This window comes from Hermetia illucens, chromosome 2 (genome assembly GCF_905115235.1).
Source record: "Hermetia illucens chromosome 2, iHerIll2.2.curated.20191125, whole genome shotgun sequence".
In the NCBI taxonomy this organism is placed as follows: domain Eukaryota; kingdom Metazoa; phylum Arthropoda; class Insecta; order Diptera; family Stratiomyidae; genus Hermetia; species Hermetia illucens.
The window spans coordinates 13,333,216-13,350,987 of NC_051850.1; the positions used below are offsets into that span (position 1 = coordinate 13,333,216).

General features: G+C 45.4%; 1 protein-coding gene across 1 annotated transcript in view; it reads right to left on the bottom strand.

Annotated features, from left to right (window-relative positions):
• LOC119647974 (E3 ubiquitin-protein ligase AMFR-like) overlaps positions 1-17,772 on the bottom strand; it is a 175,838-nt gene that overhangs the window by 34,386 nt on the left and 123,680 nt on the right. The window contains exon 5 of the mRNA XM_038049346.1: positions 10,799-10,951. Coding sequence (XP_037905274.1) covers positions 10,799-10,951 — 153 coding nt within the window. The remainder of the gene's footprint in view (positions 1-10,798; positions 10,952-17,772) is intronic.

Below are 17,772 nucleotides of genomic sequence, written 5' to 3' on the forward strand. Positions count from 1 at the left end.
AAGTCACGAGTCAGAACACAGCCGCTCCACTTTTTACCATCGTTCCTGTCGCCAACGAAGCTCCACTTCCCGCCACTGCCATATATCCTGGCACTTCATCCACCCATATCAGTGGCCCCAAGCTAAAGGTGGCGCCCCCGCCTAAACAGCTCTTTATCTCTAGGCTAGCGTTCGCAACTTCTACGAACGATGTACTGGAGTATATAAAGAACAAAGTTGGTTTACTTTCTCCTCTGTCCTGCGTCATTCTGACAAAAGACAACAACACCGACCGGGTGATTGTATCTTTCCAGGTGACTTATCCACACGAACCCTTCTTTTTGGCCTGAAGGTGTATTCATCAAGCCATACAAGTGCTCTAATTCGCGGATAAAGTTCGGGGCAACCCGCCTGTCTAGCCGAGCTATATAACTGGATCCATGTTCACTGACCGTCTGTTTTATCAGAACGTTAGGGGTTTAAGAATCAAGCTGAGGGCCTTCAATTTATCTGCGCTGGCTCAGCAACACTATGTCATCTGTATCTCCGAATCCTGGCTGGACGATGCCATATTTAACTCCGAGCTCCTCGAAGGGTACTCTACTTTCCGCAATAAAAGATACACTCCCCCCCCCCGCCCAAACTCGTCTTCTCCTCCTCTGGCTTCCCTTTTGATTGTGTTGCTCTTCGTGTCTCCCCGCACAACTTCCTCCCGTTTACTGTATCGTGTGTATATGTCCCCTGTGCTTGCCATTCTTACCTGTATGAAGAATGCTTTGACAGTGTGTCTGAACTAGTTACTGTCAGATTCCCTTCTCTCCCTTTCTTCCTTTGCGGAGATTTTAACCTCCCCATGCTCCACTGTCCTAATTATCCTAGCCTTCCAATTCCTTCCAACAACCTCTCCCATTCTTCCTTTATGAACACTTGTTCTGCCCTGAATTTCAATACCACCAAAAACTCCTTAGACTGCACTCTCGATCTCTTCCTTTCCAACCTTACCGAGCGCTACTTCTCTTTATTTTCTTGCACATCCCCGTACGTCAAAACTGACGCTCATCACCCCGCGCTTGAATTTGAAGCGGAGCTCCCTCGTTCAAAACCCAAAACCAAGCGTAAATCTACTAAGTTTTGACTTCCGCAAAGCCATTTTTGACGGTCTGAACTCAGCTTTAGAATCTTTAAAATGGGTATATGTATTAAGCAACTCATCGTCTGATCAAGCTCTAAACACCTTTTACAATATCCTGTCCGATCTCCTCTCCTGCTGTGCTCCTTATTCCCTTCCCTGCCTACGTTCGTACCCAACTTAGTTCACAACGGAAATTCTTATTAACATTCGCCTGAAATATACATTCCGGAAGAAGTTTCGGGCTTCTAAGAATGCCGCCGACCTTGCTCAGTTTAAGGCTATACGCTCTACTGTGAAGTCAATGGTCTCACGCTCGCAATTCTCGTAATCCCACTCAATCTCTCGCTTCTCCTATCAGTTTTGCTGACTCCGCTGCCAACTCCCCACAACAATCCTGCGTTCTTCTCTGCACCTACTTCACTTCAGTGTTTTCTCCCTCGAGCCCTCCACCCTCTGTACCTCTGATAACTGCCGACTGCTCAGAGTCTCTGGCCATTCCTCTCCTTACGCCTCCCTTGGTTGAGTTCCTTATTGATAATCTTGACTCCAACGTCAACCTCTTCTTACTTAACTGTAGAAAACATATTTTCCTCCCCCTGAGTATAATCTACAAAAAAAGTCTAGATGAATGCTACTTTCCCGGTCTCTACTTTGTTACTGAATGCTTTAATTCAAGACAGGACGTACATGCTATTTATACCGATTTCTCCAAAGCCTTTGATATCGTTGACCATAACATTTTCCTCTCTAAACTTTCATTACTAGACTCCCCTCCCTCAGTCATCTTCTGATTTTCCTCCTATCTCTTATACCGTTACTGCAAAGTTTATTTTCATGGTTACTCATCTCGTTCCTTCTCCTTCCTCTGGTGTTCCCCAAGACTCTATACTTGGCCCGCTACTCTTCCTATTTTTTATCAATGATCTCGCCTCCATCCACACCTGGCCGTATTTGCTTTACGCAGACGACCTTAAATTGTTTGCCTCTGTTTCGTCTCCAAAATGTCTGGTTTTATCCTTCGTTTCTTCTCCGACTTTACCTCAATTTAGCCCTTCTTAACAGTCTCCTATTTCCTTGTCAGAAACATCCTTGAATATTGCTGTGTAGTCGGGTCCCTTTTCCGCATTCGTGACTCCGCGCTCTTGAAATTGTTCAACGCAAATTCACCTGGACCGTCTTTTACAAAAGAAACCTTCCACGAGTTGATTATCCGTCACGATTCCGCACCCTCAATCTCTCCACCCTAGAGCAACGCCGTATCTTCTTTGATATGTGTACTCTTTTCAAACTCTGCAATTGTCTGATGGACTGCTCCGCCAATTTGGATATTACTTTCCGTATCGCCTCGTCTCATAACACACGTAGTGCGGACATTTCGCGGAGCTCAAGATTTACTCTTACTATTCGATCCCGAGGCTATACCGGTCCTACAATGCCCTACAGCTTGGGTCCTTGGACTCTATTTCCTTCCCTAGTTTTCATCATCATCAACGGCGTAACAACTAGTATTCGGTCTAGGCCTGCATCAATAAGGAACTCCAGACATCCCGGTTTTGCGCCGAGGTCCACCAATTCGATATCCCCAAAAGCTGTCTGGTGCCCTGACCTACGCCATCGCTCCATCTTAGGCAGGGTCTGCTTCGTTTTCTTTTTTTACCATAGATATTGCCCTTAGATACTTTCCAGGTTTTTGTAGGCTGAAATAGGCCCTGTCGGCTGCCAACAACCGTGCGCGGATTTCATCATTGTAGCTGAAAAACCTAAGGGTTGTGTCATTTGCCCAGAGACTCCTCCTCCTCCTCCCCGAAGAAGTTTCTTTGCCTAGAGTGAGTGACTTATCCATGGGCATTGCTGGCCCCAGCAGGCGACACCGGTTGGAACCTCTTGTCATCTATGCTGATAGGAGGATGTGTTTCACTCCATCTGTCAAGGAGTGCGTTCCAGTGATTGAATGTATGATAAATCAGAGACTGTTCCTTTCTAATCCCTCAACCACGGCATGGTAGATCAGAATAGTCAAGAAAGTGGCAGAAGACAACTCCCAACCTGGAGGACCAGTTGGTACATTTTGTCCCGTTTTTAGGCGCGGGAGACTCGCCTTCATCCTTCTGTGTCAGCGATTTTTCATGAAGAAAGAACTCCCAGCGATAACCACGTGGAGGTGGAGATAAGGTTTGGTAATAGAGCTGTTGGTGTTGCTTCAGCGCAGGCGTTTCCCAGGTTTTACGCTCCATCGTGGGTACCAATCCACGTTTTGCCCGGGGACCTATACTACCCTTTGACCGAAGACATGGCTATGCAATATCAGAAGAAGTTTAATTTTCAGGTGAACATCAATATTTAGTGTTTTTTTTTCAGTGCAACTTTTAAAGAAGGAATACATTTTTAATGGATCGTTGTTTTTAAAGAGCTGGAGCTCGAATCCTTAAGTTCGATCTGATACGTAGAGATTGTGCACAATTACCAAGTTGTGTGGTCTCAATATTTACAAAGTATCATTTGCGTACTGACCCAGCACCCTAATCTTATCTCTCAAAATATGAAGTAAATATTCTCCATTTCTGCCCACCGATCCAGAAAATAAACTTTCAATAATCTAAAGGTCATGTCTGTGTTTTCTTCTTAAAATTATGGACCGTGAATATTAATGAACGCAAGTGAGAAATCACTTCGTATCAAATTGGTTTTGGTCTCATAATAGTATTACAAGGTGCAAGGTCAACTCAGCCTGTAAGAAAATCATAAGATAAAGTCCGTTCCCATGACGTCTTTCCTCTATCTAATTCTAATTATACACAGAAGGAAATTATGTCTGGCATAAAATTTATTGCGTAACGTTGAACAAACGTATTGAAAGAAATGTGAGCGCGCCATGGAGATAGTAGTTCGTTCTGGAGGAGAAAGTTCAAAATTTACCATTGAAAATGTTTTAGCAAATTTATATTCGCAATCTTCAGGGAGTGTTTACCGCCGAACTGTGAAAATTATTATGGGGAAATGATTCCATTGGGGGAGATGAAAATGAATGACTTTCTCGAGAAACTAACATAGTCGAGGGTCATAGGATTAATAGAACATGAAACAAACGAAAGGAGGTGCCGAGTTACAAGAAACATTGCAACTAACAGAAGCCTTGATTTCTTAAAATACCATCAAATTTGATCCGAACTAGTTCAAAAGCAATTTTAAAATGGGCTCATTTGGAGTCATGCCTGCTTCTTTTAGGGCCCAAGTTTATATTAACTGATGACCGAAGTTATAAGCTGGTACCACTGGAGATTTAATGCCGAAACCATCAAATGCATTAAACCGTGTAACTTGACTTCGGCAAACGTCATGGGGGATGGCCTTTATGGAATGTTCCGCGGGGTGTCTCCCTTACGAAAGCCAGAACAATGTTCCACTGCATAATTAAATTTGAGGCAGTCCAACTACACGAAATAATCCAGTGCCAGAACTGTCAGGTTTCTAACTGCAACCTACCCTACCGTTGCGTTAAATGCAAAATCTAACATGACACACGACAATGCCCGAAGAAGTAGGAAGAAAATCCATCGTGTATCAATTACAGAGCCAAAACACATCCGGCGAGTTATTGCAACTGACCGATGTTTGTGCTAGCCCGCGCCCACCAGACACAACCATCCCTCCTCACAAAGCCTGATCCAAACCCTTCCACCAAACCCGGTCCACGATCAAAATCCTCTCAAATTCCCTCTTCCCATATCACTCAATTCCTATCATTCTCATGCGCAGCAATGGCTAGGAACGCCTCCCGCCCGATACCCACTTTTGACCGCGACTCCGAGATCTTCTCACTGCTCAACATCTCCACCGCTCAACTAGCCTCTCAACTCACTACTTTCCTCCCCACATAAAACTCCCTTTCCTCACCAATGGAGAAGAGACTCGCGCTCCTCTCTTTCTTCTGCCAAGTGTCCCCCCAGTAATGTCCACTAAAGTGATAATACTAAACGTCATACTCAGTTGTCCGTTGACAAAAACGTCACGAACTGGCCAATTTCCTTACCATCCACAAACCAAAGCTACTCCTTTTTACCGAATGCAAACGTAACCCAAGACATAAGCTTTACATATCTAACTATACCACCTTTCGCTCCGACCGTGTTGACCGCCAAGGCGGGGGCACATCCACATTGGTAGCAAATCCTCTGGACGCCCAGCGAGGCTTTATTTCAGCAAATATTGCCCCATCCATTGAGCTAACCGTCGTCTCGATCATCACATCTTTTTTCATTATATTCCTGTGTAGTCTCTGCCGCCCAGATCAAATCCTCAATTCTGCTCACATCTCCAACCTAGCACAATACCTCAAATCCCTTCCAATTAGCCATCAGAAACGTTTCTCCTTCGTACTAGGGGGCGACCTAAATGCCAAACACAATACATGATACAACACTGCCATAAACATCAATGCAATAGGTTAGCCAACTGGAACGCGCAGCACTCCCACCCTCTCCAGCTCACCCTCCTTCCCACCAGCCACCTTCCACAGGCACAACATGCACTCTTTAATCAACTTATTCCTGGTGAGCAACCACCTTCTTATCCACTCCAGCTCCCCTACCTCCCCCCAAGACCTACCACAAACTGGCATCCCCTTAACCACAACCTAGCCGACAAACTGTCGATTATCTACCTCCCGTCCAGTCCGTCTCCTTCAGAAATTCACTCCGCTGTGCTAAAGTTAACGGAAATTACGCAGAGTCTGCAACGAAACCACCCCTCTCACCATTAAACTACCAGGACTTGATCACCCTCCCACCCCACGTCCTCGACTTCACCAAACAAAAAACAAACCCGCCCAAAGCTCACGTCGATTTCATTGCAAATAGCTTTCTTGTTGCTCATCAGACTGCCCGTCATATGTCCGACCCACCCACTAAAATATTGATGCGCCGACACATCCACAACCTTTTCTCCTCCCCTTCCACTTACTTCCAATTCCCAATCTCATCTTCTCAACCTAAAACGCTCCACTACTTAGCTATTCAAGCAGTCAGGCCCAGTACAGTAGAATCCATCTTCCTCTCCTGAAACAATAAAAAATCCACCGGCCCTGACCATATCCCTATTACAATCCTGAAAAAATGTGGGAAAACCCTCACCCTTTCCTGTCCAAACTCTTCAACCTATGCCTCTTATTAGTAAATTTTCCTACACCATGCAAAGAATCCCACATCGTTCCCATCCTAAAAAGGCAACAGCCATCGGCCTCCCCCGGGTAGCTACCGCCCCATCTCCCTCCTCAATTCCACCTCGAAAATTTTCGAGCAAGTCATCTACGATATCATGCTCTCCGACTACGCCATTATTCCCCCATTCCAGTTTGCCAACAGATGCGGCCACGACAACTCACATGCCCTCCTAGTTCTCAAAACTGACATCCTCTCCCAATTAACCAACAACATCGCAACCACCGCCTGCCTCCTTGACATCCAGAGAGCCTTCGACGCTGTCTGACATGAAGGCCTTATTTTCAAACTGTCCCACACATTCAAATTTCACCCACAACTGTGCAGATTAATTCTGACCTACCTATCTGATCGCCAATCCTTGTTCTGAATCCATGAAACCCTATCGGACTCGTACAACCCTCCTGCAGGCATCCCACAAGCATCAGTACTGTCAGCCACCCTATTTTCTTTATACACCGCCGCCCACTTCAACACCCTACCAATTCTCCCCAAGCTGTCAAAACCATTCAATACGCTAATGACTTGATCCTCTATACCTCTTCACGAAGCATACAAGCTGCCCAAAAAAGCACCGCAACCACGATCCTAACCCTCAGCAAGTTCCTCCATTCTTGGAAACTCGTCCTGAACCCCAACAAATGTGAAGCCGTGGTCTTCCGCGTCAGAGCCACTTTAATCCGCAAGAAGCTAACCGACACCCGCAACCTCAATATTAAAAGCGGGACATTCCCAATTCCCTCCGTCGGATCCAATAAATACCTCGGAATAATACTCAATATCCGTCTATCATCTGTACCACTAGTAAATTCCATTCTCTTCAAAATCATACCTGGGCTGAAAACCGCATGGCCCAGCCTCAAGAAAGACTCCGCCATCCTTCCCAAAATCAAATTATAGTAGAATAAGCAGTTTATCCGACCTATGATCACGTATGGCTTCGTCGCATGGTGTGACATCTCCTCAGCTTCAAGCCACCATCCCCTCTCTACAGATCTCTTAACACTTTCCACTCAGAACTGTAGTTATCCCCACGATAAAATGATATTTGGCGGTCAAAGGGTAGTATGGGTCCCAGGGCGAAACGTGGATTCGTACCCACGATGAAGCATAAAACCTGGGAAACACCTGCTGAATCAACACCAACAATTTTACTACCAAATCTTATCTCCACCTCCACGTAGTGATCACTGGAAGTTCTTTCTTCATGAAAAACTGCGGACGAAGAAGGATGAAGGCGAGTCTGCCGCGCCTAAAAACGGCACAAAATGTACCAACTGGTCATCCAGATTGGGGATTGGATAGGGCTGACAACCCTACATGGAAAATCGATGTCACGAAGTCACGGAAGGAGCCTCAGACAGGATGGTTTTCAAACGACGAGGATTTCCACCAAACTTTCTAGTATTGTTCTTTATGTTATGTTTTCAGGGGCCAAGCCTTTCGTCTACGAAGACCGTTAATGAGTGGTGGTAGCCACACCCTGTACGAGGTGACCTTACTATTAACAAAACGCTACGGGGAGTCGAAAAAAGCAGGGACTAGCAAAAGCACGCCTGAGGTCAATATATTAGACGTCAAGAAGGAGACAGGTCTCAGTGGCGCAGGTTCTAAATGGTACCTGCGCTACCTAAAGGAAGGCCTGAAACGAGAAAAGGCCGTTAAGAAGCCTCAGGATAGACCTAAGCTATCTTCACCGGAGCCGAGAAAGCGGGGAGCAGCAGAGATTAGCCCGCATGAAGGGAATGCTCCCAAAAAATCCGCCCCTGAACCCAAGAGGGGAGAAAACCTGAGCAGGCAGGACTCAGGAAGCCCGCCATTAGCTATGCTAGTGTGGGCGATTATGGAGAGTCTTCCGAAGCAAGGTGGAAGGAAAGGGTAAACTCCTCACGATCGGGGAAGATGACCGATCCCTGGAGGTAATCAAACGTCTGAGTTGTCATATCAACTATCGATTTGTCAACATATTCGTGCATGTGTACAGGGAAAAGCCAAGGGAAGACATCTTGGAGGAGACACCCGGTGAAAAGCAGACCGAGGTCCCCGAAGAAATCTGGAAAGCCATAGAGATGGCATTTTTCCAGCACTAATCCAGAGAGGCCTAGAAATCATCTTAGAGTCTCTTCTGAGGGTGGTAAGGGGGAACATAGCACTGGGATATATGCCAAGGGCATGGAGACAGGCAAAAGTGGCCTTTATTCCGAAAGCGGGTAAAAAGGATCCCTAAATCTTTCAGACCAATTTGCCTAACATCGTTCGTACTCAAAACGGTGGAGAAGGTCAAAGACAACTATATTAGAAGTAACGTTCTCAAGCGTAATCACCTACATCAGTGTCAACACGCTTACCGGGCAGGACGGTCAACCGAAACTGCTGCTGTATCAGCTGACGGATGTACTATGGGATGCAATAGAAACAAAAGAAATAGCACTGTATGCGTTTTTGGATTACGAAGAAGCATTCGACAACGCGTCGCACACAGAGGTACAAGATGCCCTGAGCCGCAAGGGAGCGGGAAACACCCCGGCATTCTGGATGGGCAAAATGCTAGAAAGCAGGCAAATAGAAGTACCGACAGATACAAATTCGATTGTCATGAACACTAGTCAAGGTTGTCCACAGGGCGGGGTATTATCGCCGCTTATGTGGAGTATGGTAGTGGCCGAACTCCTGGACGTGCTAACAAATAGTGAAATACAGGTCCAGGGTTACGCGGATGAAATTGTTTTAATATGTAGGGGCAAATATTGACTAAGGGTTACTAGTGCCTGGTGCAGGAAGGAGGGACTGCGGATCAATCCAGTCAAAACCACCATAGCACCATTCACTAGGAGACGTAAGCTGGATCACCTGAGAGCCGTACGGTTATGTGACATGGTGGTGAGAGAGAGGTCAAATATTTGGGAATTACGGTAGACCAAAAATTACTCTGGAAGACACATATCGGAAAGCCACGAGAGCTCTGATGATGTGTAGATCCATAGCCGGAAAAAAAATGGGGTTGCAGCCCGACGATACTACTTTGGGTATACACTGCAATAGTAAGACCAATGATTACCTATGGGGTGGTAATCTGGGCAGAAAGAACTGAGCTCAGTACACAAACCAGGGAGTTACACAAACTCCCAAAGACTGGCTTGCGTGTGTATCAGTGGGGCAATGAGGACATGCCCAACAGCATCCCTGGAGGTCCTTCTGGGATTAACCCCTCTCCATCTGTACATACAGATGCAGGCAATGAGGGCAATATTCAGGATGGCCGGGAGTATCAGTGAGACGGGGAGCTTCCTAAACCGAAGGAAGATTGATATTCTTTCTAGGCGGCATCCTGAATTACTGATACCAAGGGAAAACATGACAACGAGGTTTCACTTTGATAAGAAGTTTGAAACACGTTGAAGTAACAAGGCAAATTGGGAGAGCGTGGTTGGGACATACGGCTTAAACCAGCAACTGATTACTTAGTACACTGACGGATCCCTCACAGCAGAGGGAGCGGATGCCGGTGTCATTGGTCCAAAGAAAATGTACTTGGAGCCAATGGGTAGGTACACTAGCATATTCCAGGTGGAAATATATGCCAGAAGCAGATGTGCCTTCTTTAATATCGAAAGGAACTACAGGGGGCGGAGCATTGCTATTCTTACTGACAGCCAAGCAGCTACCAAGGCACTCAGGTTCAACCCGGTGAACTCTAAACTGGTATGGGAATGCCTTGAGAGACAATACGCTCACGTGCAACAAGGTCTGGATACTTCCGGTTCCAGGCCATGTTGGGTTGGAAGGCAACGAGGTAGCGGACGAACTAGCCAAGAAGGGAGCAGGAATGCCTTTACACGGGCCAGAACCTTTCTGTGGAATCGGAAACGGTTTCATGGCGATGATATTAAAAAATGAAGAGGAACGGTTGAACGGAGTTGGTCACTGTCGGCTAAACTATCACCTAGGGAAGCTAGGGATATATACGGACAATGTACGTTTTATGCGGAGTGTGATGAAACCTTTATACACGTCCTGGGACAGTGTCCAGCACTTGTGCAAAGGCATGTGGGAGAATTATTAATTATTTAAATCTGTCTAAATTGTAAATATGGAAAAAAACACTTCCTTTCATATCATTTACATGGAATGTTAATTAAATCAACCTTAGTTAATTAGATACAATAGAGGTAGCGTGCAAAACACAGTTGATCCGCATAGGCAATAAACATCCATTTACCATTCATCTCCAGTATCTGCGTTAATCTTTTATACAAAAATATTGCACCCACTGAGAATGAACGCTATTCCTCAAGCCGGCTCGGGAACTGGGTCAAGAAAATCAACTCCAATATCTCCACATTTTTACTGTGGAGGCGACCACTCTAACAAATGCACTCGATACCTTGCAGACTGTCATCGTCCATTATGGGCGCCCAAATGGAAAACAATAACCACAACATCACTATCACTACCCATTAAAGATACTAACCTCTGCTGACATGAAGAAAAACGTGTTGAAGCCGGCGAAGAGTCCAATGCAAATAGCAATGATGAGCATCACACCGGACAAGGACAGGATTGACACCAGCAAACTGACTAACCGAAGATGTGACCAGCTCGGTGTTGTCGGTGAAAATGAAAGCTGCAAAAAGATAGAAACAATGTCATCAATTACTGGAAATATAGTGAGACAATCAAAACAAACTGGTGACCGGAATTGAGTAATAATTTCTGTGATAAATTACAATCTGAGGTGATTTATTTGTAATTTAAATTTGTGGTGAAGTGCGACAGTGATTTTGATCATTATGACCGCATGGAAGCGATGATCTGGGTTGGAATTTAGGGGGGACCGGTCGGAGATAAAACAATTTTAACGAGTCTTAATTATGTTAATTAAGTTTGTTTTTAATCACACCTGAACGCTCCAGTGAAGGAGGTCAAGAGCAAATTTTGCAATCGATTTAATTCATTATGGTTGCAATTTTGGCTGCAATGCCCCGCATGATCATCCGCACTTATTTTAATAAATCGTAATGAAAAGGAAATTAGATACGAGATATGAATTTTTGATTATTAGTGCTTGCAGGTGCGAGTAATACAATGGAAGATACATTTGGAGCCTTCAATTCTTCAAATTCTTTATTCAATTATGGATTCATTTTGTGTGCTCGTTTATTTAGCTTTTATTGGGGATACATATCTCAAATTTGATGTACCAACAATTCTAGAGATCAGATAGGTTGGCAGTTTTCAAAAAAGAAAGTGAAGAGCCTCACCCCCACAGGGTGGTTAGTGATGGTGACAATCGAGGATGTGAGCCACCGGTCAGCAACATGATCCTCAGACCAGGGTTCTAAGAAATCGGCTCTCGATCCTTCTGCTGTTTTTCAGCCACAGGGAAATAACCTTCTGCTACTATCGGCCGGCGAATGACAGACATTCCTTGCTGACAAAAGGGTCCATTTTCTATGAGTGACCTCGCAAGAAATTCCTTTTGTATCGCTTATATTGTCAAAAATTCATAAATCAACTGAAGGTTTCGTCCAGAACAGTGGCTAAAGGGTTGATCTTGTTTTACCTCAGCCTTGAGAGCAACGTAGTCGAAAGTGGCTTCGCTCCCTTTTACTGATTCTTCTTCTTCTTCTTCAGCCTTTGTCCCGTCCACAAGAGGGGTCGGCTCGTCGTGATCGGTTTCGCCACTTGGCTCTATCAAATGCCTGATCTGGGTGCAATCTCGAGGCTTTTAAATCCCTATCCAGCGTATCAAGGCACCGTAGTTTAGGCCTGCCTTTTGGCTGTTTACCATCGACTTCGATGTTCAGACCAATCTTGGCAAGTGAATTCTTATTAGCACGAATTGAGTGACCATACCATCGAACACGCCTCTCTCGCAACTTTTCCGCGATCGGTGCAACCCATAACGATCGAAGATATCCTCATTTCGGATGTGATCAAAATGTGTCACGCCACTAGTCCAACGTAACATTTTCGTCTCCATTACCGCAAGACGCCGTTCATTGTCCTTTATAGTTGGCCAACACTCAGAACCATAGAGAGTTACAGGACGGAAAACATTGCGGTAAATTTTCTATTTGAGACGTACGCGTCTACCGTGGTCCCGGAGGTTTCCTGAGACACAACTCGGGAGGTGGATGAGCGCAAGTCCATAATGACGACACTGGCCGACGCAATCACAAAGTTCGCAGTGACGGTTGGTACTTTGAATTCGGGAGGTAGATCTTGATCACAATCACGGTGGAGGTCTGATTCATGAAATGGACGTTTGGAGGCGACCCCCATTGCTCTCCACGATTAGCTGGTACCATCGTAAATACGGAGCTCAGGCGACTAAATGTACCACGTTTAATGCAACAAAAAACTAGGTTTGTTGGATGCCTCGCAGCACCACGTCGCCTTACAATCTTCGACTCCCTGAGCAGACGTTGCTTCCTGGTTGACACGGGCGCTGAGGTATGAACACAACATGAACGCTCTAATTCCGCAACTCTTACAATTGGCGGCCGCGAACTCTTCTCCCATCCGCACCTATGGATATAGGCAAGTAGACGTGAGTCTCGGATTGCACCGAACGTTTTCGTGGCGTTTCGTTTTGGCGGACATTAGAATCCATGTATTAAGTGTAAATTTCTTGTGTCACTATGGACTGTTGGTGGACCTGCTGAATAAGGCCTTGATAGACCCCACAACCTCATTACAGACGTCAGGTAAAATCTTCACCTGTAAAGATGACACTTTTTCAATTATTTTCGAGGATGTTGCCGACCACCGCATTCGCGCACTCCTCAGAAAATACCGCAATATTACTAATGAAAGTAGATTCTCCCAGCTGGTTAAGCACGATGGGCAGCACCACATTAACACAACCGGCCCTTCAAGCTTCTCAAAGGTGCGTCCACTGTCACTTCAGAAGCTTGTGACTTAATGAAACATGGTATCTGCAGACCTTAAAGTAGGTAGCTGTTGGTCCTCTCCGCTTCAGTTGGTCCCTAAGACAAACGACGAACGGCGGCCATGCGGAGACTATAGGCGTCTGAATGGTCAGACAGTTCCAGACCGATACCACATCCCATTCATCATGATTTTGCACACTCGCCTACGAACTGCCGTGTTTTTACGACCTTGGATATAGCCAAAGCGTATCACCAAATCGCTATTGCTCCCGAACATGTCTATTCGCACACCTTTCGGACCTTTCGATTTCACTAGGATGACTTTCGGCTTGTGCAAAGCTGCGCAGACTTTTCAGAGGTTCATCCACTCTGTCTTGCGAAACTTGAACTTTCGTTGTGTTTTTATGGATGGTGTTTTCGTCGCTTCAGAATTTGAACACTTTGACTATCTCGAGTGGAACGAGGCCGGACTTATTCTAATACGTTGAAAAATGCAGATTTCTACAGAAGCGGGTAAAATTTTTCGGCATCATAATAACCCCTGACGGTATCCAACTTGACCTAGACAAGGTTGAGGCGATTAAGAGCTTTTCCCTGCCAACCACGGTGAAAGATCTACGAAGGTTCTTGGGCATGTTAAACTTCTATCGTCGTTTTTTGCCCAAGGCCGCTCATCACCAAGCGATCCTTACCCCTTACTTCTCTGGGCCCAAAACCAAAGAGTCCCACGAAGTTACGGCCATTCACGGATTTGAGACAGTCAAATAGCAGCTTGTTGATGCAGCACTACTGGCACAAAAGGACAACGCAGAGGTTCAGAGCCTGAAGGCAAACTCCAAATACAAATTCAAGGAGTTTCCTATTTTTGCTCGAAATTCTACTCTGCGAGACCTCAGATAAGGGACCCAAGCCATTCATCTGGGCCGATTATCGCAGGGAACTATTCCACGCAATACACAATCTAGCACACCCAGGCATCAGGACGACGAACCGGTTAGTCACTGATAAATATTTCTGGCCGTCCATGAACAAGGACGTAAGCTCTTAGGTCAGACAGTGCATCGCCAGAAGTGCAAGGTGCAAGTGTAGGTTTATTCCCCAGGTCAACCAAGCGTTTCCACACCATCTATCTCGGTATCGTCGACCCTTTGCGAGACTCACACGAATATAAATATTGCCCCACAATCATTGACAGGTTTAAATCTGTCTGACATTACGGCACAACCATGTGCCGAGACGCTCTGCCGAGGATTCCGCGCTTTGGTGTACCAGCCGTCATCATCACGGACCAGGGAATGTAACTCGAGTCTACTCTTTTCGCGAGGTTAGGCAAACTCTTTGGCTTCAAACGGGATTGGTATGTTGGAACATTGGAACCGGACGCTGAAGGCCGCCTTAATGACTCGCGGCGATCCGTCGTGGTCGCGGTCCTTGCCTTTCGTTCTCCTCGGCCACCGCACAGCCCACCGAAAGGAGTTCATGGCCAGCCCCGCGGAGATGATGTACGGGGAGAATCTGGGTCTCCCCGCTTACCCTGTGTTGGACATCAGAGCAGGGTGCGTCTGCTCAGAGGCACGGTTTCGAAGCTGCGACCGATTCCACCGTCTCTACACGCGGCAACTGAGGTTAACATCCCCAGGGATCTCGAGACGTGTGCAAAGGTCTTCATTAGGATGGACGTTTCTCGGAGGCCGCTGTAACCATCAGACGAGGACCCCTTTAAAGTTCTGGAGTGAGGCGAGCACTCATTCAAGCTCGACGTCTGATGCGGGCTCCTTCTCGGGGCTAAAAGCGTTCGACACGAAGCGTCAAATTCCCTCAGTGACCCTATGGGTGGAATTACGTGGTTAGTTTGCTCCGCTGAACTGAATGAATTTAACATATTGGTAGTCTTGCAGGCATTTGTTATAGTTTTACGGAGAATCGTGCAATAAAGTGTATGGCCAACAAAAAAACTGATCTCTTAATATAATGGGGAAAACGGTTCCCAAAATACGTCCTCAATTACCTTTTTTATATCATCAAAATCAAGTGACACCATGTGGACCATCTAAACAGAACCGTTGTTCATGGCAAACTACTATCTTCCTGTATTGAGTATACCTGTTCATAAATCCGTGAATTTCATGGATCTATATTTAGAGGAAAACTATGCTAAATCCAGGCATAAGCTCTTGTTCTAAAATTATCTCAAAAAGGAAGCAGACTCAACAGAACACCGCGTTGAGCACTCAACCCCTTCGAATTACAATAAATAAATATTCATCAATAAAACGGCCACTCACCCATTAGCTTTTTTGTGACTTTATCATAGAGTTTCTGTAATTTCTATGCTAATCACTTCTATCTTCTATGAAAAGTTTAGATACGCGCCGTTGATATTTCGGATAGAAAATGAAAACTTGTAATAGTTGACGTCATAATTATTTTAATCACCCAAGAGTAACTAAAATAATTTCAAAAATCTTAGTCTCTCCTTATATTTTCCTCCGCAAATAAAAATATCTGAAGAGAGGAATGTTTTCCGTTTTTCTGGAAAAAACAGAAGAATGACTTTTATAGTGGACCGACAAGTTGTAGTACAACGTAAAGATTTCATATTCTTTCAGAGCTGATTGACAGATGAAGTGAAACACATCCTGCTATCAGCATAGATGACAATAGGTTCCAACCGGTGTCACCTGCTGGGGCCAGCACTACCTACGGATAAGTCACTGACTCTAGGCAAAAAAACTTCTTCGCGCAGAATAACGCCTTCGGGGAGGAAGAAGTCTCTGGGCAAATGACACAAACGTTTTTCAGGGCATTGGTGGCCAAGAGTTAACCAAACCGTCAGCGAAGGATGCCCAGAAGAAGAAACTAATATGGAGGAGGAAAAGTAGATTACGGTGTAGGGCGTAGGAAACGCAATACCATTGGTTCGTGAGAGTGAAAAATGGATTCTCGTTCGTTGATATCGAACGGCTAACATACTTCCGCAATTGAAAACTAAGTTATTGTGGCATCTAGAAGATGCCAATTACAAGAAATCAAGGCGGAGTGGAACTTGAATTCACGATGCATTTTTGAAGAGTTGCATGCTAATGAGATTACCATTAATAAGAACAACTCCTTTCGACAGCCGGCATTTATCACGGAAGACGCTAGAAGACAATCCGGGTTTACAAGGGCGCATTCAGTACAACGCGAGACAAAAAGGGGAGAACTAGGGTTTCTCCCATTAGGTAAGCGAGTAAATGCCTTGTATAACTAAGGAACTGCCGCTATATAGTCAAGTAGCAAAACGGCCTTTCAAGAAACCATTGTTCCTTCTAAATGCGATTTTGTAAGGACCGAAATTAACGGGGACCATGTCTACAGCTGCTATGCTCTGTCTTGTGGAACGGTAGCGCATTATTAGAACTCGGAGAATTTGTTGCTGGATGCCAGAGGTCAAACCTCTGAGCTAATTTGTGGCGATTCAAACGGTGCACCGTCGAATGGAATAGCGAGTTGACAAACACCAGACGGTAAATTCTACTCGGAAGTTTTTCCGGGCCTTGGTATAATTTCGTCCAGCAGTAGAATCGTGACCACTTCCCGGGGACGGGGCTTAGTTTCGATTATTGAAATAACATATTTCAGTGTTGCAATGATCTGGGGGGCGAGTTAGAATTACACTGACAGTTACCATCGGTCCATTTTCTTTGACATTGGAGACGGAAACGAAAAGCATTCCTAGGGCAAGAAAGTCAAGCCGATTGACTGGACCGTAAAAGCTTTTTAGTAAGACACATTTCTAGTGACTATGGAAGAAGACGATGACCTTCATAGAATAATTATAGAGAAGGTAGGTCAGTTGTTGCAACGTGTGTCCGAGGCGTAGACGCGTCCATGTTGAGATATCCTTTGTTCTCCAGCGGGTAACCGTATTACTGGTGAAGCCAGGAAATTTAAACGAATTCGTATTGCATGCGAGCAAGAACGAAAGGAAGAGGAATCATACCGATATCTTGGAAGAAGCACCAATGCTCCAGGAAACTGTATCTTGGAGCGAATATGAACTTGCGGGCATTGCTTATAAAGTTGTTATGAACAGGATTTGTAGGAGTAGGAATTGCAGGAAGTCTAAGTTAATCGGGCATACAGTGTAGCGATGACAGTGCATTTTTCGTGGTTAGTAAGCACGATGTCTATTTTCGGAGGATTGTACTGCGGTTGCAGATTGCCCACCGGTAAAGTGCTACGATCCATTCCATTCCTCCTACCTAGCAAGAATTTTGGCCTGTGCTGTAAATCAGCAAGGGTGTTTTCGGGATACTATATCCGTACATCAGTAGCTTACACAATGACGAAATCTATGAGCGATACCATGACCGTCTGGTTGTGGATAAAATCCGGCTCAATAGGTTACGGTGGGCGGGTCACTTAATCCGTATGGATGAGGATGATCCCACCCGGAAAGTCTATACGAGCAATATCTATGGTAGAAAAAGAAGACGAGGCAGACCCTGCCTAAGATGGAACGATGGCCTATAGCTTTTAGGGATATCGAATTGGTGGACCTCGG